Below are 25,819 nucleotides of genomic sequence, written 5' to 3'. Positions count from 1 at the left end.
TTAAAACCAACTTTTGGCCTAATCTTTATCGTTTCCTCTTTGAAATGTATGTATAAAAAAAAGCCTCCTTACTTAAGAAAATCAAATACTTCTGTTACAGATTAAAAGATATACATCTACAATTATCACTGTTAGTGTATTGTACAAGAATGGTAAGGCTAACCTGAAGATTTTCCTATTTTTCAGTGAGCTTTTCATATTCTTTACTATCCATGCTTGTCTATTAGATGTATCTAAATCTTCTTTCAATGTTTTAACCTCTAGCTGTCTCTGAATAATTTCTTTCTTTATATCATCACATGCTTGTTGTTACTCTTTGATTTCCTTATCAATTTCCTGAAATACCACAAACATTACTTATATTACTAAAAAATTACCAAAGTACAAACTGCTAAATTTATACAACGGACCTGTCTTCTTTAAATTTCAATTTGGAATACTATTTAATAGTATATAATTACTTAGATGGAATTTTTTTACAAAAACAACAACCCTTCAATTGTTTTGAAGATACAAACTTGCACATAAAAATTTAACCTAAGTGTGACAGCCACGACAAGATAGATGCAGGCACCTGGGTGAGCACAATTGCTCAAGTTAAGTTATTCAATAGACAAGCTAAAAAAAATATTACTATTTCAAATATATTATCAAATAATTTTGCTTTAAGACACATTTGCACAGGCAGAGTTCCTGTAAACTATACAAATGTGTTGTAAAATTGTATTACTTCATATTGTCACATATCAAATGAGTATTTACTTGGAGCCAATGATTAAATTTCTTTCCAGCTTTTGGCATTCTAGAGTACTCTCATTCCATTAATTTCTTCTCCTCTGTAGAGTTATAATATATCAAAATTATTACAATTTTAAAGGAGTCAAAATAACAAAACAACAATAAAGAATTACAGATACATGTGAGAGTAAATTAGAAATGATTATGGATGCTAACAAATAAATGTTTAAAAAAAGACAATAACACAAAGTAAACAAGAGCATCGTTAGGCGGAGCATTATATGCCCGGAAGTGATTTTCTTTTTCAGTAAAGATGAAGCATTTGTAAGACATTTGAATTAAATAAAGTATTACCTCCTTCAAATAACAATCCTCCAAGGAAGTTTGAATATTGTTGGCCAAATGGAACTTAAGTTATGCTCTGGAAACTTTTTTTCAGTTTAAAGGTAATAGTAACCTTGACCTTTGATCTTGTGATCCCAAAATCAATAGGGGTCTTCTACCCGATATGGACAATCATCCCATGAAGTTTTAACACTGTGGGCCAAATGGAACGGAAACTGTTTTCAGATTTAAGGTAATAATGTAAAGTAACCTTGACCTTTGACCTTGTGACCCAAAAATCAATATGGGTCTTCAACTCAATATGGATAATCATCTTATGTAGTTTGAATATTTTGGGCCAAATGGAACTTAAGTTATGCTCCGGAAACCAAATTGCTACCGGACGGATGGACATTCTAACAGTAGAGTAATAATGTGGCTACTCTCTTGTTCTCTCTATTGTTCTTTTTAGCCAAACAAAAGAAAACAGCCACATAAAAGCATTACAGAATAAATGACATCAAAGAGAAAGAACAGTTACCTATTGTCTATTTGATATTCTAGCTCGTACTGCCTTTCTTGTGCTTGTTTCAAGTCATTGTTATACTTTAACAGCTGTTGTCTCATCTTTGAAACCTCTGTGTTTGAACCATTGGTAAAATTATCAGCTTTCTCTAACTCTATACATTGACGATCAAGTTCAGCAGAGCATTCTTTTGTCTGAGACAACAAACAAGTCTCATTCTCCCTGGTACTGAAAAAATAAGGCATTGAAATCAGTATTATACATTAAACATTAATTCTTTGAAAACCATATCAAATTCAGTTAAAAGATAAATTCAGTATCAATATTGCTGAAATTTAATTCATTTCATTGTTTATATGAAGAAGAAATTCAAAAATGTAATATTGAAATGCATTTAACGGATGATAATTTCATATCTTACAGTTAATCTCTGGGTAAACATTTTTTTCAAATTAAGGTAACAAAACAATTAATGCAATTTTTCTGATGTATAGATGGTTAAAATAAAACATGTTACATATTAATAGCTGTTTGTTTATGGAAAAAATAATTTACAATTTGTACATTGTAGATTATCTGCTAAAATGAATGTTCAGAAACAGCAAAAGTGTGACAAATTAATTTAGTTACTTACTTACTTTTTAAGTATTTCATGTAAAAACTCTGTGTACTTTGCTTTCAAATGGGCAATTTTGAAATAACTGAAATATTCCAGTATGTTATAAATATTCTTTTCCATAGCAACTCACTTGATACTTGGTAACGTGGCCTGTCTAATGTAATAATCATTTTAAACCAATCTGACCATTTAAGAAAAAGCATTGTCCCCAGATAATAATCAATTTTCATTAACAGTGTTGAGTGAGCACATTTATATTCACATATTTATTATTAAGTTTATTTCAATTTTGCAACAATATATCTATCACTTCAACGTTTCAATTAATAAACAAGAGTCATACAGTATTATTATTGAAAGAACATTACCATTACAGACAAACTATTGTAAAAAGTCAAAATGATAAAGATAACATACAGAATATATCTTAATTAAGGTCAAAATCTCATTTTTCCACAAAGTTTTTCAATATACACATACAGTTGACTCTCAATAAGTCAAAATCGCTTTACTCAAAATTCCGCATTAGTCGAAGAATTTCTAAAGTCCCGTCAAATTTCCTTCTTTATCTTTGTATTTTAACTCCGCTTAGGTCAAATTTTGACTTACCGAGACTCCTGTTTAGTCGAAAAGAAAATTTGGTCCTGTCAATTAAAGTCGAACATATTTTCATCTCAATTAGTCAAAGTGTGAAAACAGCCGACTGATCAAAGGTCGGCAACATCAAGGTGAGATGTTGTCACTCGTGATTCACAAGTTTCATAGTATTTTTAATTGCCGGTCATCATGTTTTATTAACACGTTGTAAAAGTGCTTTTAATCGGTTAAAGGACTTAATTGGTTTTATCAGTTAGACAACTAAATTAAAATTTAATTACATTTGTTTAAGAAAGTTGACTCGTGTCAGTCTGATGGATGTTAGTCAAATAACAGCCTAGGTATTGATGTGTGTTAACAATGTAAATGACATTTGTATAATTAATATTCCGTTCATTATTGCATACATTTTTTTAATTTTGTACTTTCGGCTTCACGATAGTTTTGCACCCTATTTTTCGTTTTCCCCGTCCGAATGATTTCAATTCACAAAAATTTTTTTTTTTTTTCAAATATTTTAGGATGAATTCCCCTGTTGTTGAAATAAATGTGTTATTGTGCTTTTAATGTAATAAATTGTCATGAGTGCTTATTATAAAAAACATGTGCTTTTACTGATAAATGATGAATTACTGACAAACCTTGCATGTCATGTATTGCTACGAATGTGCGTCGTTAATGTTTCACTATTATTATACATGTATTAAATTTTGAATAATATATTTTTGCTTCACTTATAATTTGTAGTTGTAAGTTTGATTTACCCAGTCATTCAACGGTAATATTAAAATATTTTTTCCAGCATTTGCCTGCCTTAACAACAATAACACAAACCTACTTCTTTGCACATTCAATCAGGCATATGCATATACATGTATGAATGTCAACGTTTCACGTTACTCGAATTCCGTTTCTCTCGAAGTAAAATGCACAGTCCCTTGGATTTCGAGTTACCGAGAGTCAACTGTATATAGAAACTTCAAGAAAAGTCATTTTAGTGTGATTTGAGTACATAAGATCATTTTAATATTTTTGTCTTTATTTTGCCTGAATATTCCTTTAATGGAGTCTTTTTCATAGTCATTTGCAAAACTATACACATAAGGAAAATCAATGACCCTGGGACGGGCCAATTTTAACCCCAGGGCCATTATTTGAAATTGGATTGAACAAACTTGGTAGACACCAATTAGAAGATGTTTCATGCTAAATATCTTAGCCTCTAGCTCTTTGGGATTTTTTCAAAGAAGACTTTTTAAGTTTTACTATATACATAAAGGGAAAAACAATGACGCCCCTGGGGCGGGGCCAATTTTGACCTCAGGGCCCTTTTTTTTGAAAAAACTTGGTAGAACTTTGATTATGATGTTTAAAGCCCAAATATTTCACCCCCCCTGGGCCTTTTTTCTGTTTTTTAAAAAGGAAAAAAATTTTTTAATTTTTCTTTCGGTTGCCCCAGGGGGGAAAAACCAGGGGTTTCCCCATAAAACTAAAATTTTTTGGGAAAAAATTTAAAAGTTCACAAAACCCAAAGGTCTTTCCTTGTGAATTTTTGGGGGAATAAATTGGTTTTTAGGCAGTTTATGAGGAATGTTTTTTAAAAAATTTTTAAAACCCGGACGGCCCACCGGACGGGGGGCCAAGGGAAGGGGGGGAAACGAAAAGCGATCAAAAAAAGCCCCCACCATGTCACTTTTTTGAAAGGAAAAGCAGCATTTAAAACTTTCCATTAAAAAATTTAAATAATGTTTTCCCAATTCCCCAAGCTTGCCAACAAGCGAAAAACATATAAATTATAAATTATATGACTTTTTACTTATTTTAAAGGGACTCCACTGAGGTTTTTTTTTTTGAACATGATGGGGAAACTGGAAATATTATTTTGAGATTTAAAATTAACTCCATATTTGACTGGAAGAATCTCAAACTTTAATAACTTGTGTGCGAAATTTCAAGATTCCTTTTAAGCTTAGCCTTCCCAAATTTTTCTCAAAAGGAAAATAATTAATTATAAAATAGTGAAAAATGAAAACCCAAAAATTCGGAATTTGAACCTGCAAAAGAATTTAGTACAAACCCCATCAATTTTTCAATGTTATTTTTCCTTGTGTAAATTTCTTTGGTATAAAATTTAAAATTTTAATATTTTTCTGTTTCAAGAAAAAATTTGCCTTTAAAAAATGTTTAAAAATCTATGCTGAAGAAATTAAAAAATTTTTATGTTTTTTAAAGCTTATAAAAACCTAAGTGCGAGCTTCTTTAAATGATAGCAATAGTACCTTTTTTCAGAAAATTTACTGTAAATAAACAGCTTTTGTTTCAGTTATATGAATCTACCCCCTTTATACTGATAAATTTATATTTCGATTAGATATGAAAAGCTTATGTAAAATCTTTTCTTTAAAACATTGAAAACTGTATCCCACTTCATTTTGAAATCTATATATTATAAACTTAAACACTTATCATGAAGATTTACAACATAGTATAACATTTTTGCAAAATTTACCTAAATTACCTATATTTACAGTTTAACTTTGTTAGCTTGGGTCCTTGGATAGCTTGAATACCTCCCTTGCCTTGACCTCATTGCCCAGTCTTTGCCAACTTCCTATGTAATATATATTGTTGATACCTCGGATCGCTAGAACACAGATTGCCTGGAACACTCGAACCTGATCGCTGGTCACTTCTGCAGAAAATATAATGAAAATCACATCTCCGTAGAACACAATATGACAACAAAAGTTTTGGGGTTAACATGTTCTAAATTAAGTGACAGTTAGCGTCACTTGTTTTTAACACCTTTTGATTGTGATAAAGGCAATTAAGGTTAATTGATACAAAATTAGAGGTGTTTGTTACCAATTTGTTTGTTATGATAACATTGTTTATTTGCTGTGTTAAGTAACGATACAAAGAAAATACCATGTGAAATAAATAACTTTTTCCAAGTGTTATCGGCTTACTTTAACTATAAACTCAGTGAAAAGAAAAAATAGAAAAAAAACAAAACTTTCTGTTAGTTTGTAGTATTTGAAATGTCTAATAAAAGCATGCCCAATTTATAACACATATTTAAATGTTTTTTCATTGTATCTACTGTTCTAAGTCGATATATTGTCGATATTTGTCTCTCGATATATCAATGCAAAATTTTCCATCAATGACAGCCCTAGTGTACTGTGAGTTAATACTCATTTGAAAACACTGTAATGTATTCTTTACGACAATATTACTTAATATTTAGAAGAAATGACATTTTCGACAAAATGATGTACTAACAAAAAAAATGGAAACGTATAATTTAACATGTGACCGATGTATGTTAGCTGGAAAACCTTCAGGCATAGATATAATACAATAAATACATGATAATAGTTCAACCTCCGTTAGCTGTAACTACAGATCTCTGGAAATAAATGTGCTGGCCCTGGGAGATTGAGAGAAACAAAGTTTTTACTGTATATATTAAATATAATATTATCCAAGCATTTTCAAAAACAACTTCAGTTTTCATAGCCTACATATCAGGCCAGGACAATTTAACCTTAAAAGGAATATAACCTTGGAATTTAGTAACCGGAGATATTTAGCTACCATATACTGACATCAGGCAATCACTAAAGATCATCTCTGAGAACAAGTGAGCTAAAATTGGTTAATTAGTATTGTAATGCCCTAGAAATTTTAACTTTTGTGATTTCACTGGATTTCAGTCTTGTTTATTTCTACTTTCACTTTCATTTTGATAAGCTTTTACAGGCGACAAGTAATGTCCTAATGAAACATACAAGACATGAAAGTTAATTTAGTCGCCGTAGAAACCGGCGACTATATTTTGTAACAGTTAATATTATACCTATGGTAGAAAGAAGCCCTTAAAAATCTGAACATAAAAAAGCATATCAATTACTGAACCATTAAAGACCACACTCATTTTCAGTAATCTAAAAAAAAATCAACATATATGATAACTTTGCTCAATGAAATGAAATATACACATATTGACATCTAAAAAAGCAACATTACAATATTCATAAAATGAATCAATAATGTATCCCTAAGGATCAGTCATTGAATTTAGGGATACTTTAACTTTTTTTCCATGTTTCAAGCGTTGCTATTTTTATGATATATAAATCATGAATGATACTTGAAATGACACTTTTAAATTATTTTGTTGTTTATTTTTTTATGAGACCTGTTTATATTTCATTATTTTATCTAATTATAAACAAATTCTCCCTGAAACACGTGACTATAGGTTGTGCGTTATCGTTATAAAAATCTATTATTAGTAACAGATTGCAGATAAGAAATACAGGGCTTGTATGTATAGCCCGGCTGATGAGATGCAAATAATTGTAATTTCGATCTGAAGGTAACACTGTTCTAAAAATAGATTTTACCTAATCACCACTCCATCACCTGACAAGCGATTAGGGAGTACAAATTATACATGATGTTAATCAGCGGATATTTAGTTTGTTTACATGCAATATTTTAAGAAATTTTTATAGAAAGCAAAAAAAAGTTGGAAATGGAATTTAGTGTGAAAAGAAAAGGGACAACTGAACACTGTACTTATAAGTTACATTTAAACATATGTCACGATCTGCTCTGGTCTCTATATACATCTTTATACCTTGTTAATGAAAAAAAAAAGTTTTTAAAAAATGCACCAGTAATTGTCGATGATTTAAAAACAAATATTTTGTGTGAGACATATGATATCCAAGGAAATTAAAAATACAAAAAAATACAAATGACTTATATTTTATTGTCTGTACGTAAACAGTGTACACACGTATGTTAAACCATGGTCTTCAATTGTCATTTAAGTTTAAATATACATGCAAGCATGCATGTACGTATACATTATTTTTGATAAAACAAATACTAGAATCGGCATTTTTTATTAGGTAAAATTAATTAATCACGTAGCACTTTGGTGGATAGATTCAAGACATCTCCAATCTACGTATTTTACATATGAACAAAATTTCGTACGGTATATCTGGAACAAAAAGATACACTTTCATTTTTTAGTTCCAAATTCTTGAAAATCATACAATATCATCTCACCATTTCAAATGTTTGATAAATAGTGAAACAAAAACAAATTGCCAAGCGCCGCATTTTTCTCAAATTGACATGCAGGGAAAGTATAAAGCCCCAAAAGCAATTTCTTTTTCACCATCTTTATTTTCCAGATGTTTTTAAATCATCATCGTAGTTGTACATAAGAATGCTTCTCAATCATGCTTTACGCAAACATCATTTTCATTGAGAGAAATGTGAATAGAAGTATTCGTAACCATTATCTTGTATAATCTACATGTAGATTAATCCAGATTCTTTGTCCGAAACTTACGATATGTGGATATTTTAAGAACAGGTCTCTTTTCAGTGACGTATACGATGCTTATCTATTAATTACAAAGTTATTTTTCATTAATCAGTTTCATATTTTATATCATTAGAAAAAACCTGTATACTCATATTTGACACATTAAAAATAGATTTTCAAAATAATTTCCTTTTTTTCTTGGTAAAGGGTTAAGCTAAGCCCTTTCTGTCAAATATTGACAAGAACGTTTAATTAAGGTTGAACATCACAAACTAATTTTATGCTTAAGAGGCACATTATTGAAATATATAATGGTAATCGTTGATTTTGTTATATTCCGTCGGTTTCCGTCGCGCAGGTTTCAAAACGGTATGTCAGTTAGGGGTCTGGAATCGTATTAGATACATAATAAAGAATATAAAAAGAAAGTAGAAAAAAAACCTATCTTTGTGTTGATAGATAATCGCACTGAAAGGCAAATTAATTAAACGTTAATTATATCGTATGTAACGATGGGAATTTCAACTAAATTATATGTTTTTTTCGATAGCGCATAATAATGATGGATAACACTTTTACAGTAGAATTGCATTGTTTCATGCAATAATAAATATATATATATATTTTCATAGTCACTTTGCAAATATTCGATGATCGGTAATTATTTGTCAGTAATTATCAGATCCTGAACTTGTAACCCATACAGATTTCAATGTATGGTACAACAGTTTATGTATAAAGAAGAATTACATGTAGAATTTCCAGCATATCACTTGCCTTACAAGTCTCGGTGGCAAACATTACTCAACATATTGTTCCCCTTTTTTATACATTGTACTTGAACCATTAAACTGATATTTTCTTATGATCTTTATGATAATACAATAATTTTTCTATCCGGCGACTTGATGCTTTAGCATCAAAATCTCTACTTGTCTACGTATTGTGCCAGCTATTTAATCCTTCCTGACTCCTGAAGATTTTCCCTAAATGTTATCCTTGGTAGAATCCTGTGTTTTTAATCTGTGTTCGTGACTACTGTCAAAATAGTTAATTCCTTTATTTCACACTAAAGATGTTAAAGTTTGGTTGTATATGATGCAGCCACAATTAATATATAAATCTGCATTATCAATCCATCGGAATTTAGTTGCAAACATTGTATATTTATGATAAATTGTAATGCACTTTTCCATGTCGGCCATGTTGGACTATAACGTCTACTGCTATTACGTAGTGAATGCAAGGGATAGTTCTTTATACGATGATAATAATTTGTTAACTTATATTGTCATTTAGAAAATGTAATATTTTAATGTGATTATTCTTATTATAAGTTTTGATATATATACTTTGTTGATTAGGTGCCTATTTTATCCCACAAAATTATTGTGGAGCCCACAGAAAAAGAGCTTGCTGTCTACATAAAAACAACACACAGTCACGGAGAGCAGCCAGAGAGGGCAGTTGCTGTCTTCATAAGAACAACACACAGTCACAGAGAGCGGTCATATAGGATACTTGCTGTCAACATAAGAACGGGGCACAGTAACAGGGAGCAGCAAGAAGGGTAGCTGTGGTTTACAGAGCAGAGTTGCAGTAACAGAGAAGCTGACAGACAGACAGGAAGTACAGGGCAACCTACAGAAGATCCAGTCAGCAGACATTAACAGTCACCTGGAGCAGCTCAAACCTTACAAGAGACCAGCCTATTAAGAGGGACAATTACAGGTGACTTTACTTGCTGCAAAGTTAACACAATTTATTTTTCAATAATTTGAATTATTCAATATACCAGTTTGTCATCTGAGGCAGAGCTACAGAGTATTTTACCCCAGTTTTGTTTTGTTGGTAGTAATTTGTTGATGACCTGTTGATGGATTTGTTGATGGATAATGTCAAGTCATTAATCATGAAATGAAATAAACAAAATTGCCTGTCCAACATTATCACAACTTGAAACCTGAAAGCCCTGCAAATTATCCTATTATATAAATATTTGAATATTGTTTACTGGATTCAAAACAGACACCATGCTATTTCTAATGTCTGGACAGATTAAACAGTTAATTAATGTCTCCCGTTATTTAAGTGTGATAAATTCTTACCTGTACTTTCTTCACATTTCATAACATGGATTATAAAATCTGTCTGGATAGCTGGTCAAGGAATCAAAATATGAGTTGTCTCCCTTCCACTGATAATATATGTAACTTCTCAATCCTGAAATCAAGTAATAGATTATGTCAACATATTTTTTTATTCTTTTGATATCTTGTAAGGGATTTGTTTCATGTAACATCTTTAATGATAGAATAAAAGGAAGAGTTGTAATTATATATTAATATTAATGACCAGAACCCACAAGCACAATGCTTATAAATGTTCATTTAATCTTTTTTCTCAAGTATCAAATTTATATATTCACAAATTATTTATATCTGTTCTTAATAAAGAATTAATGAATTTTGTGTTAATTTAAACTAACTTTCTACAAAAATGAAAAATTGATTTCTTCAATAAAAAAATAAATTCTTTGAATACAAATCACTTTATACAAATTTAAACATCTACCTTACTTTTTTAGCTACATACTAGACCAGCTGGTCAAAAAATCAAAATTTAAGTTGCCTCCCTTGTACTGTAAATAAATATACAAACTAAATCTTGTAAATATAAGTTTTTTGTAAAAGAAAAACAAAAACCAAAAACAACGCTCAACAATAACAACATGACTATATAAACTATATATGGTGCAACTTTATTTCATCCGTAAAAAATAAAAATACATGTAAAATACATGTACATCATTACTCTGTGTATAGTAACTATGAAGTTAGAAGTTATGTGTGATTTTACAAACTTGCAATAAATTGCACACTTAAAAAATGGACAGAAATAACAAAACTCTTAAATAGTTCATATTGTGAAGTCAATCTACACATTTCAGTATTCATGTTTTAGTCTATATTACATACTTACACGGGGCGTCCGTAGCTGAGTGGTTAAGGTCGTTGACTTCAAACCACTTGCCCCTCACCGCTGTGGGTTCGAATCCCGACAATGACTGGATTCTTTCATGTGAGGAAGCTATCCACCTAGCTTTCGGAACTTCCGTGGTTCTACTCAGGTGCCTGTTCGTGCCTGAAATAATGCACTGAAGGGCACCTGAGGTCTTCCTCCACCAGTAAAGCTGGAACGTCACCAAATGACCTATACTGTGTTGGTGTGACTTAAACCCAATCAAACAAACAAACATACTTACATGAACAAGCATACTTGACTAAAATAGGGTTTTTATAAGCTAAAATCAGTAGCTTTACCAGTATCTTGGGAATAACACTTGCCCCTGGTGAACGAAAAAAGCCTGAAGACACAAATAAAATTAAACCAACACTTACCATATGCCTGTCACAATTTTACTTTTCTGTTTTTGGTTCATAGGCTCTTGTACATGATTTTCTTGTTGCTCTGCTTTCCTTAAAACAACATGGATTTTCCATTTCTGGCTGTTAAGTTTAAGAATCCAATTATCTGGAGGTATGAAGACATCAGAAACCCAGCCTGAAATAATTAAAGTCCAATAGCATAAAAATTTATACCTATGATGAAACTCCCAACATGCCATATAATAACTATGCTTATTTTGGTCCACTAATAGTCAATCCTCCTGAGCCCATGATGAAACTGGATGAGAAGTTATAAAACAGGATAAATCAGCCATATTTTGAAAAATTTCCCTTACTTAACTGTAAATATATGTTAATTCTTTTAACTCTTTGTGTGGAGAGAATCGTTGATTTTACAACTTACAGTAAACTCCACTTACAACAATATCCCTGATAATAATGTTGTTTTGTGGTCCTATTCTCAACTTTTGGCCTATCAGATATACTTATATAAATTCAGAGGTCCCCTGAATATCATTATAATAGACAAAAGCAACCTTTTTTTTGGATATTTATTGCAAATAACTCATGTTAAAATTGATAATTAATTTTTTATTGTAACAATCTTCTTCTGATGGATAGACAGATCAGATCATGAACAAGAACTACTATTAGCAGTCATGTTTTGTCATTGTATGTTACATCATGGTTCACAACTGTTTACTTTTTAGGGGAAAATTGTGTAAGCAGTCAGATAGCTCAGTCGTAAGAGCCAGGGAACAGTATTCTGAGGGTCTCGGGTTCGAGTCCCGTTCAGGCTGCACATTTTTCTCATCCTGTGACAGAATGATTTAAATTTGTTCACTGCAATTAAAGCAAAATTTAAAAACTTTACCATGACAGTCAAGGTCACATTGAGCTCAAATTTGAAGTTTTCAACATGCCAGTTTTGCAAACGGCAAAATCTGATTTAGACTTACTTGTCTGTTTTTATGTGAATCATTATTTAACTTGTCTGTATGATATTTACATAGTCAATTCTTGAAAATTTTGATTTGTCCGTACAGACTGAGGGTCAACCTGGACAATACCGACAATTGATTTTGCCGGCCCTGTACGTCATATGAGCTACAGATCAATCCTATTAAGTTTCAGAACTATCACGAAAGGTGATTCATACATCCACCAGCAGGGGAGTCCGTGGCCGAGTGGTAAAGGTGATTGACTTCAAACCACTTGCTTCTCACCACTGTGGGTTCGAATCCCGACAGGAGGAAGCTATCCAGCTAGCTTACGGAACGTCGGTGGTTCTACTCAGGTGCCCGTTCGTGCCTGAACTAATGCACAATCAAACAAACAAACATTCAACAGCAACCTGTTTTGGAAATTAAGGCATAGATCCCTGACCTATCTAATTCTTATTATCAGATTAGTGGATACAATAACAATTTAATCACTACCTTATAATCTGTTAACAAAAGAGCACATGTCAAGTTAACAAAAGAGCACATGTCAATGTATGTGGTTTAAAATCTATTGTTATTCAAATAAAAGTCACGGATCTATCAATAGTCTTAAGCATAGTGTGAACTCAACCCATATTTTATAATGTTTTAACAGTATACAAATAATTATTACAATTAATTGCCCATCTTCCAGAAAGCATTTTTCTTTTCTTTAGTGACAATGACCATGACCCAACAACAATCCTAAGCTAGGTCTCTTCATAAGCTTGCTAAATACTGTAACAATATCTCATTCCTAGCAACTTTAATTGTCTACAAAAGATTTTTAAGTAACAGTGAGCTTGATCCCAGGGGGTCCAAAAGCAATCTCAAATGGGGTCTTCTTATAAGATTGCTTCATAATAAATTTATTTGATCATAATATCTTATTTTATATCTATTATTGCCCAGAAATCATTAATTTTTGGTAACAGTGATCCTTGACCCCATGGGGTCCAACAACAATCCCAATTGAGGTTTCCAAATACAGTGTTTGATTACAATATCTCTGATTAAAAACTCATTATTATACAGAAACCATTTTCTATTTTTAGTAAAAGTGACACTGACCTTGATCCAAACACAATCAGAAGCGAGGTCTGAATATAAGGTTGTTACATACCAATTGATTACAATATCTCATTCAAAACTATAGTTATCGTCCGGTAACTAGTGAGAAAGATTGACGGATAAATGGACCAACTGACAAGCTGACTACTATATTCTCCACTAAATTTTGTTTGTGGGGGTATAAAAATCATTGACTCTGACATAATTCATTAAATTGGAAAATGCCAATATTATGCACAATATGACCTGGTATTGATCATTCCTGTAAAGTTTGGATGAAATTGTACCAGTAGTTTTTGAGTAGTAGTCCGCAAAAGTTTTGTGATGGACAGATGGATAAACGGACAGACAGATGACAGAGAATTGATCCCTATATGTCGTCACTACTATATATAGGCAATACAATCAAGACGGCCAAGATGGCCCTAGATTGCTCACCTGACACATCAAACTAGGCAGTTAATTAGACAAGCATCTTGACCAAGTTTGATGATAATTGAATCAAAACAGTAGCCACCAGAGTGTTAACAATATTTTTCTATTTTTAGCTCCTGTGACCTTGTTTTTCATCCGAAAAGACCCATGTTCATACTCATCTGAGCAATTACCTAGACAAGCATCCTGCCAAAGTTTGATGATGATTGAGGCAAAATGTGACCACAAGAGTGTTAACAAACAAATGTGGACAGAAGACGGACAGCAGACGACGGACATTTAACAATCCTAAAAGCTGAACCTGTCAGCTAGCTCAGGTGAGCTAAAAAGTCATGACAATTAAAACAAAATTTGCAGTTTTGACCTTTAGTACCAAAGCCAAATAAAAAGGTAAAGGTCAAATTCATAAATCTTATCCAAGTATGAAGACAATCCCTTTAGTATTCATCAAATAATGTTCAATGTGTAGTGTATGTACTGCACGGCAACAACAACACAACTGTAGCAATAGTGCAAATTTTTTTCTTTAAAAAAAAGTGACGCTAGTACAAATCAAAAAGGATTTTAAATTAATTTTTTAATTTTAATTAAAGTTCTGATTCAGTGAAATTTTAATTAAGAATTAAGAACTTACATAACTAACATTCACTTCCTTTGGGGTTCTTAATTGTTAAAAGTGTACTCACTGGACACTTACATGTACTTACATTGCCAACATAATAATTATTTCAACAAAGGCTGCCTTTTGGATGACATTCTTTTCCTATTTTCATCCAAGACTGTAAGTGTTCACTGGTCATCAGATTGTCTCCACTTTGTGCTTTACCCAACATGTATATGTAAGTATAATTCACCCTTGTGGCAGCCTCACTCAGTGGTCAAAGAATCCAAAATAAGGTTGTCTCCCTTGCATTGTTAAGGAACCTTTTCACTATGAAAAGAAATTATGTAGTATATGTAACATATAATGCATAACATTGGTAATTAATATTTGTGTTAAAAGAATCCATCAATAAATGATGAAGTGCACTTATCCTTTGAGGCTTAATAAGTTATGATACTAAATAACCTCAAGGGTGGGGGCGTTTATTTAGGGTGGGGGCATGATTCATAAAACATTTATAGAGGTTTACTAGGCAATGATATGTGCCACATATATAGAAGCTCTGGGTATTGTTGTTAACCACAAAAAGATGTGTTTTTCTACATAAAGGAAGTGACTGCCAAGGAAGGACCAATTTTACCGAAGGGTCATTTTTAACTTTTGTAGAAATCTACAATCGAACAGTTGCTACATGCCAAATATTGCTTGTCGACCACAGGGGGATGGCGAGAAAGCGAAACAAAGTTTTTGTGCTATAATAGAGCATAATACATCCAGGGGTCTCGTACTCTCAAAAAACTAGAAATGTGTCCATAGGACACGGATGCCCCCACATGCCACTGTTATGTCAATCTTATGACTCTAGGTCAAATATATTTTGGACTACAAGTGCCACAAGTTGAAAACTAAAAATAAACAAAGGGCCATACTTCTGTTAAATTTGGTCGCATCAAAAATTCCTTCCTTAGCTACCATCTACACATTAAGGTTGCTCATCCCTGGAAGTTTAAGCAAAATCTGCCATCCGGTTTAAGAGGAGTTGCGTTCACAAAATTTCTATATGGTATATAGTGAAAAAATCAACAAAGGGCCATAATTCTGTTAAATTTGGTCGCAGCAAAATTCCTTCCTTTACTACCATCTACACATTAAGGTTGTTCATCCCTGTAAGTTTAAGCAAAATCTGCCATCCGGTTTAAGAGGAGTTGCATTCACAATATTTCTATATAATATATAGTGAAAAAAATCAACAAAGGGCCATTATTCTATTAAATTTGGTCGCAGCAAAATTCCTTCCTTTACTACCATCTACACATTAAGGTTGTTCATCCCTGTAAGTTTAAGCAAAATCTGCCATCCGGTTTAAGAGGAGTTGCATTCACAATATTTCTATATAATATATAGTGAAAAAAATCAACAAAGGGCAGCATTACGGAATGAATGACATCAAAGAGAAAGAACAGTTACCTATTGTCCCTCTAGCCACATAATTACTCTCCTGTGAGTGCGGACAGACGTACGGAAGGACAGACAGACGGACAAGTGCAACGCTATATGCTCCCACTTTGTGGGGGGCATAAAAAATGAAAATTTGGACAAGATACAAAAATCAAATAAAGTTGAAATAAATTCTATAACAATAGATGCAAGCAGGCAACTAGCAAAGACCATTAAAGACTACAAAACTGTGAAAAAAAATTAAACTAAACATAACACTTGTTACATTCATAAGCTTAGAAATTTAGAAAAACAATTAAGAGCGATTAAATTAAGTTTAAAACTTCCGTATGGACAAAAAAAGGAAATTTTTGTTAGATCTTTAGCGAAGTCTGTGAGAGCAGGATAATGTGTCTGTCTGGAGTTGCAAAAAGCAAGGTCACAAAGTACGACGACAATGATTTTCTTTCGAAATGTACCCTTGCTTTCGAAAACATTATTCCATGCTTCTCTAATAATCACTCATCGTGTTGTACAAAATCAACAGTGTGTCAAACACCATAATTATGGCCATTCTTGATAAATACAACACAAATCATCTACCATAATATGGAAAACATTTACAACTTAATAAACAAGATAAAGAAACCATAAAAGCAACTATACTTAAAATTTTAGATGTGAAAACCATTAAGGCTATGGCAGAACTTTTCAATACAAATCTATGCGAAAGTTTACATTCTACTGTTTTTAATTATGCCCCTAAATTCACGTGCTGGTCAAGAAATTTTCCAGAGCTCTGTCATTCTACAACACATTCTAGAACTCTTGGCAAAGTTATAGCTGCAGTCAAATTAGCTAATGCCATTAGTATAAACGTTAAGAAGAGTTCAAGAATGTTCTTGCAGCTTATAAGAATGGATACAAAGCGAATGTATCATTCTATGCGCCAAAAGACTACAGAGTATAAGCAGTCTAGATACTTCATGAGAAAACGCGTCCAACATCGGACTGAATTTCTGGACTCGCTTTACTCTAAAGTACCCTCAAATCTTAGAAAAGAACACAATTATGGTGCGAACTGCTGAAAATGTCTGCCATTGATCAGAAAGTAATTGACTCAAAACTTCAGTACCCTTGCATAGTAAACATAACCTTGTTACGTTACAAAATACATCCCTTGTACCTATGGTGGCCAACACATTCACCAGAATTTTTACAAACCATTCTATTATTATTTACAATGAGTGGCTCATAAGACAAACAATTAAAATTTATGCACATTTTTACATGGCAAATATGAGATACATGTATTGAACAAGCAATTATCATAGTATTGCAAGCAATCCATAAGTCTCCTACCGGTTAGAACCCCAGCAACATTCTGATGGGCCATTGGCCTTTTAATTTTACCAGTGAATGAATGACATGAATGAACTTAAATCTTTTCGAGTTCTAAGTTTGTCTATAAACATCCCTGTTACCAAAATATAACATACTTTAATGCAAATTTCTTAAAGAGAAGATAACTCTTGAAATAAAGATGCTAGATTAAAATATGAACATTGTCCTATATGATGTGAGTTTTACTTTAAGTTTAAAGATACCATTTATAGTCACAAAGAAGATAAGTAAAAAAATAACAATTTTCAAATATAGCATTTACTATAATGTATAGTAAGTAACAAAGATGAAAATTAAAAAAGAAATACAATGTAGGTGTTGAAAATGAATGTTTATTTTGAATTTGAAGAAAATCCATGAAGAAACAAGAGCTGTCGGTAGGACAGCACGCTCGACTATTCTAAGTGCTTGATAGTAAAAGAGCCTTGATAATGTTAAATTTTCTAAGTTCACAAAAGGGCTAATTTTTTTTTATAAATTCATGTTATAGGCCTTAGAAAGAGTCTAATTATACAGTATTGGCTTGACTATTCGGAAGGTAATGTCACAAGGGTGTTTTATTGAGTATAAATGTATTTATCCTTGTTTCTACACATTGTTATTTGCACGAAATTTACGTGCTGTGTTGATATATAAGCTAGCGGTTCGCTAAAGTTAATCATTCGAGGTCTTCACATTGCATTGAATAGTCAATCACGTTTACAAGTTTGATCCCCCCCCCCTCCCCCGCCCGATCATATTCATTTCAGTTTTATAAGAAACATTTTTAGGTTAGTTAGCTTGATAATTAAATTGTACAGTGTTTCTTATTATTTGGGTAATTTTTCTCTTATCAATTTGAATTAATTAATTAATTAAATTATAAGATCTATTTTGAGAATTTTCAGATTCATCATTATGGTTATGTATGTACTGGATACGATTATGTGTTATGTTTCGATATATTATATTGATGTTTAAATATAAAATGTTAAATATCATAAATGCATTGTGAATGACTGATTCTACATATGTGTTTGTGTTATATTTTCTTAGTTTCTGTAGAATAAGGGATAAATGATTTATTTCCGTTTGAGCGAAAGCGAATTAGGAAATAATAATACTAATTACCTATGCATACATAAAATTGACAGAAAAGGTACAAAGGCTTGTTATTAAGATGTTTTATCAAGTAAATCACTGCTTTATTATTATGAATGCATAAAATTGTCCCAAAAAGGGCACAAACCTTTCAGTAGTTATGGAGATAACAGCTTACAAGTAAAACTTTACCATGAATTTCTAAGTTGAAAAAGGGAAGAAAAATCAGCCTAAATGCAAGATAGAATTATGGACCTTTGTCAGTGACCTACAATTCTGACCCTAAATGCATATGTGAAGTTTTAAATAAATATCTTTAATAGTTATTGAGATATGTAAAACTTGCATGTAAACATTAACCAGGAGACAGTAGAAAAGGGGATATGAATCAGCCTTAATACAAGATAGAGTTATGGAACTTGGTCAGTGACATACAGTTATGACCCTCAAATTATGACCCTGTACATGTGTAAAGTTTCAAGTAAATATCTTTGAAGACCTTTAACCTTTAACCAAAATTTCTAAGTTTCAAAGGGGCAAATAATTCTGCAAATATTGCAGACAGAGTTATGCAATTTTGCAAAATGATGTACATTGTTACTATAAAAAAGTATTGTAAATTTCAGTTGAATATCTCAAGCAATAATTGAGATATTTGACTTTACAAAAAAACTTTAACCAAAATTTAAAAAGGGGCATTATTCTGTCAATATTGTAGGCAGAGTTATCCAGCTTCTCAATCTGATGTACCTTGTTACTATAAATAAGTATTGTAAGTTTCAATTGAATATCGCAAGCAATAATTGAGATATTTGACTTTACAAAAAACTTTAACCAAAATTTCTAAGTTAAAAAGGGGCATAATTCTGTCAATATTGTAGGCAGAGTTATCCAACTTGTCAATCTGATGTACCTTGTTACTATAAATAAGTATTGTAAGTTTCAATTGAATATCTCAAGCAATAATTGAGATATTTGACTTTACAAAAAACTTTAACCAACGCAGACGCCGACGCGGACGCTGACGCCGACGCCGGGGCGACTACAATAGCTCTCATATTCTTCGAATAGTCGAGCTAAAAATTAGAAAGTTATAAAAAATGAATAAGAAAAATTATAAGTTTAAGGAGGAGAAAATTCTGGAAAATATGGATTCTAGATTTATAAACCTTGTCATATTATTTATATAATGATGTGGGATTTTAAAGTTAATCCTATAAGGAATGAAGAAGTTGGAGAAAAAAAAAAAATTCTCGAAAAAAATCTAAGTTCAAGGGGGACATAATTCTGGAAATAGTCTTGCTAGAGTATTTAACCTTCTCAAAAATGTTGAGTGATAATAAGAAACATATATATGAAGTTTGAAGTAGATACATTAAGAAAGAAAGAAGTTATTTAAAAAAGACAACATTTTTTTCATAAAAATTCTAAGTTCAAGGGAAGTAATTCTGATAATTTTTGTGCTAGAGTTGTAAACCTTGTCACATATGATGTGGTTGATGACCAGAAACTTATAGAAAAGTAGTGCGCATGCTCGAAGTAAATGGTGGTTAAAAATTTTCAATTGTAAAAAATGGAATAAAATTGAGAAATAGAAGTGATTATAAATTGTTGAATTATTATTGGATACTATTTTTGTTGACTGTAAGTTGTTTCAAATTACTATGAAATATAATGAGTGAAACTCGTTCAAATTTAGAGAAAAAAAGAGCAAAAGAATCTCCGGGTGGGGTAAGTCCCCTATACAAACAATCAAAAATGGCGGATAGTGAAAATTGCAGTGTAAATGAACGTTTTGATAAAATCATGGAAGTACTTGCTGTTTTAAAAAAGGGGCAAGAGAGTCTCCAGAAGACATTTGATAGCAAAATTGATAAATTGAGGAAGGACGTATTAGCAACAATTGATGATAAAATAAAAGCAGTGAAAGTTGATTTTGACCTACAAATTGCCTGTTGGGACAAAAGATTTCCTGACTTAGAAGCTGAGCTGAATTCACTGAAATCTATTTCTGGCTTGAAGCAAGATAAAACGGTCAATAACTGTGAGCTCACGGTAATTGCTACTAATTTATTGTTGCGCCCAGGAAAACAACCGTTAGACGACGCGAAAGATTTGATCTCTGCTCTCGGTAGTGATAATATTATCAAGCAAAGTGAAAATTACCGATGCGAGTCGATGCTCAGACAGGAATACCGGTAAACCCCGTTATTGAAAATTGCTTTTGACAATCTCGAGCAAAAGATCGAGGTACTCCGTTCAAAGAAGAGATTAATGTCGAAGCCGGAATATAAGCGTGTGTATGTATACGGAAGTAAAACTCACACCGAACGTATACTTGAGCTGAATGCAAAAACTTTACTGTCGGAATTACCAAATGGTAATCAATTCAGAGTAACTGGAAATGGACGCATCGTTAAGAAAACGCCTGCTTCTGCCGATGGCGTTCCCATATCAAGAGGACCCGCTACACCGGTATAAGCCAACGCCCGGCTTATCGAAGACGAACATTCCATATCTGTATCCCATTTAAATGTTGCTGGTAGGACTGAATCAAATCATGAACTTCGATCACAAATCTTATTGCATATGAAATCTGACATAATTTGTGTAAATGAAACTCATTTAAAAGCCACACAAACTATTGCTCTTGAAGGCTACCGATTTTATTCACATAACAGAATGTTAACTCATGTTAATGCACCCAAAGGCTCAGGGGGTGTCGGAATTTTCGTGAAAAACTGTTTGTTTGATGATTTTCGTGTTGATGTTATTGACAAATCATATGATGGAATATTGGGACTCTCGTTCACAGCAAAATCTACAAATTATAAAATTATCGTCTACTCCGTATACTTACCACCGGAAAACTCACCATGGGGACGTAACGCAACAGACTTTTACGCTCATTTGCTCGGACAAATTTATCTTTTATCTGATTGTGAAGCTATTTTCGTTTGTGGGGATAATTATTCAAGGATCGGCGAACTTCAGGACATAATTTCGGACATTGACGGTATACCATTGAGAAAGTGTATTGACAAGAGTGTTAAGCAGCATGGACAGACGTTTGTAGATTTTCTGATTGACTCAAAGATGTGTGTTTTAAATGGCCGGTTTAATGAAGATAGAAACACTTTTACGTCAGGTTCAGTTCGCGGAAAATCTGTTGTTGACTACGTTTGTGTTCCACATGACTGCTTTAATGCTTGTGATAATTTTGAAGTTATTTCCCCTGCATCGATTCTTGATAAGCATAATCTTAAGAGTCTAATCGGAGAGCGTAGTAAATTACCGGATCACTACATTTTACGATTTACATATAATTATAGTACCGCTATAACAGACGAGACTAACAATCCCGCCAATCAGCAGTCACGACCACCATTTAATACACGGATATACAAGTTAAAACGAATTCCAGATGACTTTTTGTCTTCAAATTTGGCCAAAACAGCATTTCGCAATTTGATACGTAATATTGAATTATGTAGGGAAAATCAACACAATATTGATTTGATTTATGATCAATTTTGTAATACTTTAATAAAAGAAATGAATGAACATTTATTACCGTCATTTGACTGTTCGAAGAAAACCCGTAAACGCTACAAATCGTTTAAGCCTTACTGGGACGACGATATTGAGCAACTGTGGCAGGCCGTTTGCATCTCAGAGCGGAATTTCATGCGTTTCCATGGTGATCGACGCACGCGACTACGATTGCAAAGTGAATTCACCGAGACAAGACGTCTGTTCGATAAACAGTTACGACGCGCTGAACGAGCCTACAAGCGAAATCTTTCGATCGACATTGAGAGTACTTGCACAAATGACCCTAGAGCATTCTGGGATCATATTAAAAATCTTGGGCCGAAAGGTGAAGTGTATGATGATAATGGAGATAATTCATTCACGATAGTGAATTTGTGTTTAAAAATGGTCTGGGGATTTTAAAGATCTATATAATGTAAATGAAAATTGTGATCATTTTGATAACCAGTTTTATGAGGAAATTCTAAGAGAAAAACGCTTTATGGAAAATCAGATGCTCAACCCCTTATTCGAAGAAAATCCTGCTCTTAATTTGCCATTGAATCGTTACGAAATTGAAATTGTTGTAAAAGCCGCCAAAAATTGTAAAAGCACGGGATTTGATAAAATTCCATGCGAAGTGTTAAAATTTCCAATCATAATAGATGTACTCCATTCACTTTTTTGCTTGTGTTTTGATACGGGTATTATACCAAGTATATGGCGAAAAGCAATGATTGCCCCTATACCAAAAGATATTACTAAAGATAAACGTTTACCCTTGAATTACAGAGGAATAAGTTTACTCTCGGTGGTTAGCAAATTATATTCAGCTGTGTGAAATAATAATCTAAAGAAACATTTAGAAGATCAAGAGTTACTTGTTGATGAGCAGAACGGATTTCGTTCAAAACGGTCGTGTGAGGACCATGTTTATAACCTCATGTACTATTATTAGAAATAGACTTTTAAGTAAACTTGATACATTTGGAACTTTTATTGATATAAAAAAGGCATTTGACTTTGTCAATAGGGATATTCTTTTGTATAAACTCTTGTCTAATAGTATAAATGGAAAATTTTATAACTCGATTAAGGCCATTTTGACGGATACATCGTCTTGTGTTAAGTTAAACGGTATGTTAACTGACTGGTTCCCGACTCTGTCTGGCGTGAAGCAAGGAGACAGCGGATCGCCAACAATCTTTGCTTACTTCATAAACGATCTAGCTGAAGGTTTAAAGACTCTTAACAAGGGTGTACAGTTTAATAATGATATACTTTGTTGTTTGTTTTATGCTGATGACATTTTATTGTTGTCTGAGAATGAACAAGATATGCAAGACATGTTAGATTATATTCATGAATGGTGTCGGAAATGGCGACTTATTATCAATATTGAAAAGTCAAAGGTTGTGCATTTCAGAAATAAGGGTAAAAATAGAAGTAATTTTCAATTTAGAATAGGCGATTGTTTTGTATTGTTTACGGATATGTATAAATATTTGGGTGTTAATTTACATGAGCACTTAGATTTTACTCAAACTGCCGAATTGTTGTCTAAATCTGGTGGCCGAGCACTTGGTGCAATTATTTCTAAAGTACATAATTAGATGTTGGCTTTAAAACATTTACTAAAATGTACTATTCATGTGTTGTTCCTGTAATAGATTACTGTTCCTCAATATGGAGTTTTAAATATTATAACAAAATAGATATGACGCAAAACAGAGCAATAAGATATTTTATGGGTGTGCATAAATTTGCACCATTATTAGCAATAAATGGTGATATGGGTTGGATTTCCACTCAACATAGACGTTGGGTTAACATTTTACGATTTTGGAATCGACTTGTAAATATGCCGGACGATAGGCTTCCAAAAAAAATGTTCTCCTATGACTACAATTGTTTCGGAAAAACATGGTGCTATGATGTAAAGACTATATTGCAACAAATTCAAATGTCACATTACTATGAAAACAAGTTACCTGTAAACCTAAAAGATGTTGAAGATGCATTGTTTGTTAAATATAAAACGGATTGGTGTAATAATGTTAGAAATGTTGCCAAACTTAGAACATATATTGAATTCAAACAACATTATAATACTGAAAAGTATTTGCTTTCGTCATTAACTAAGATTGAACGGTCTCATTTAGCCCAATTCCGATGTGGTATACTTCCATTAAAGATAGAAACGGGAAGATATGTCGGTTTAAATGTAAACGAAAGATTTTGTCATTTTTGTCCAGTTAATGTTGTAGAAGATGAGACTCATTTTCTTTTAAACTGCATTAAATATAATGACTTACGAGAGAACCTTTTATCAAAATGTAAAGATAGAAATCCTGATTTTGAACATATGTCTGAAGTAAATAAGTTAGTATATGCTGTCAATTATCATTATGTGCATGTGGCTAAATTTTTAGTTGAAGCTATGAACAGAAGAAGGATGTCTCTGTACAGAAATTAATTAAAAAATGTTGTAAATGTATTTGCTCTAATGATATGTACATGAATGACAACTGTATATGTATCATATATGTGATTTGATACCGAAAGTAATTGGAAAAAAGTAAACTTGTATACTTCCTATTTCTCTTATAATGCAGATGTTATTATGTCCAAGAACATTTAAATCACTATTTGTTCGTGCATGTATATAATTAGTTAATATCTAAATTATGTTATAAATTGTATATTTTTGAAAATGATTAAATAATTAAGTGACTTGTAGGCCCAACGTGGCCTGGTGTTGTAAAAATAAAAATGTATCGTTATTATGTATGTACATAACACAATGTCACTATAATAAAATTTACTTATCTTATCTTATCTTACCTTATATTTAAAGTTTGAAGTAAACACCTTAAGAAATCAAGAACTTAAGGTGAAAAAGCTTAAAAATTCAAATCAGAAATCTTGAAATTCAGTCTATTTGTTGCCATAGCAGCCAGAATGTTCAACATAGGAAGAAAAGAAAAAGATGAGCATAATCTCCAGACTGCCATTTACCCATATTTCAAGTTACATAAAAATATTTTCAGTACTTTTTGAGTAATCACTGGATCCAGTTTATGTGTTAAATTTGCCATAATTTCAGACTATTTGTTGCCATAGATTTAACCAGAATTTTCAACATAGGAAGAAAAGAAAAAAACATGCATAATCTCCATACTGCCATCTATCCATATATCAAGTTTCATAAAAATGTTTTCAGTACTTTTTGCTTTATCCCGGGATCCAGTTTTGAGGACAGACAGACAGACAGACAGACGGAGGGTTAACCTAAAGTCCCCTCTGGTTAAACCTATATGGGACTAATTAAATCTATTGTTTATTATAAGATCCTTTTCCACCAGTTATTTCATCAAGTATTATAAAAACAAAACTTACAAGTTTGTAATTTACAGCAAAATTTACAGTGGTTGATGTAACATTTTGAACACAAAAAAAAATGATTTCATGAATAAACAATTTGAAATCGAATTGTTGATGTGAATTGTGATTTTTTTCTGCATATTTCTGTTGAAATTTTAGCATTTTTACAGGATGAAAGGCCAATATGTGACGGTAGATTTTGGGAAAAAAAAAACAAACGGAAACATGCAGACATGTACAGTACTACTGTAAACAATATTCTGCTTACAAAATAGCCGTCAAAAAGATGGATTTTAATTTTCAAAAACATGAGTTTTCAT

At 32.1% G+C, this 25,819-nt stretch overlaps 2 protein-coding genes across 2 annotated transcripts; one reads left to right on the top strand and one right to left on the bottom strand.

Annotated features, from left to right (window-relative positions):
- Positions 1 to 1,233: 1,233 nt before the first annotated feature.
- Positions 1,234 to 2,327, bottom strand: LOC132732772 (coiled-coil domain-containing protein 146-like). The gene is made up of 2 exons (XM_060719272.1): positions 2,227 to 2,327; positions 1,234 to 1,816 (listed from the first exon to the last, which is right to left on the bottom strand). The coding sequence occupies exons 1-2, from the start codon at positions 2,325 to 2,327 to the stop codon at positions 1,600 to 1,602; spliced, it is 318 nt and encodes a 105-aa protein (XP_060575255.1). The 3' UTR covers positions 1,234 to 1,599.
- Positions 2,328 to 23,814: 21,487 nt separating this feature from the next.
- On the top strand, positions 23,815 to 24,876 carry LOC132732774 (uncharacterized). The gene has a single exon (XM_060719273.1). The coding sequence runs from the start codon at positions 23,833 to 23,835 to the stop codon at positions 24,589 to 24,591; it is 759 nt and encodes a 252-aa protein (XP_060575256.1). The 5' UTR covers positions 23,815 to 23,832; the 3' UTR covers positions 24,592 to 24,876.
- The last annotated feature ends 943 nt before the right edge of the window (positions 24,877 to 25,819 follow it).

The sequence above is a fragment of the Ruditapes philippinarum genome, unplaced genomic scaffold (assembly GCF_026571515.1).
Source record: "Ruditapes philippinarum isolate M1 unplaced genomic scaffold, ASM2657151v2 ctg6250_1_1_1_1, whole genome shotgun sequence".
Classification (NCBI taxonomy): Eukaryota; Metazoa; Mollusca; class Bivalvia; order Venerida; family Veneridae; genus Ruditapes; species Ruditapes philippinarum.
The sequence above is the reverse complement of the archived record's forward strand: the minus strand, read 5'-3'. Positions and strand labels throughout refer to the sequence as shown.

Bases quoted from the DNA above. Each gene is read 5' to 3' on its own strand.
- LOC132732772 (XM_060719272.1), bottom strand. From the start codon at position 2,327: ATGGAAAAGAATATTTATAACATACTGGAATATTTCAGTTATTTCAAA. The intron at 1,817-2,226 runs GTAAGTAAGTAA...TTATTTTTTCAG, and splicing joins TTACATGAAATACTTAAAAA to TACCAGGGAGAATGAGACTT.
- LOC132732774 (XM_060719273.1), top strand. From the start codon at position 23,833: ATGACGCAAAACAGAGCAATAAGATATTTTATGGGTGTGCATAAATTT.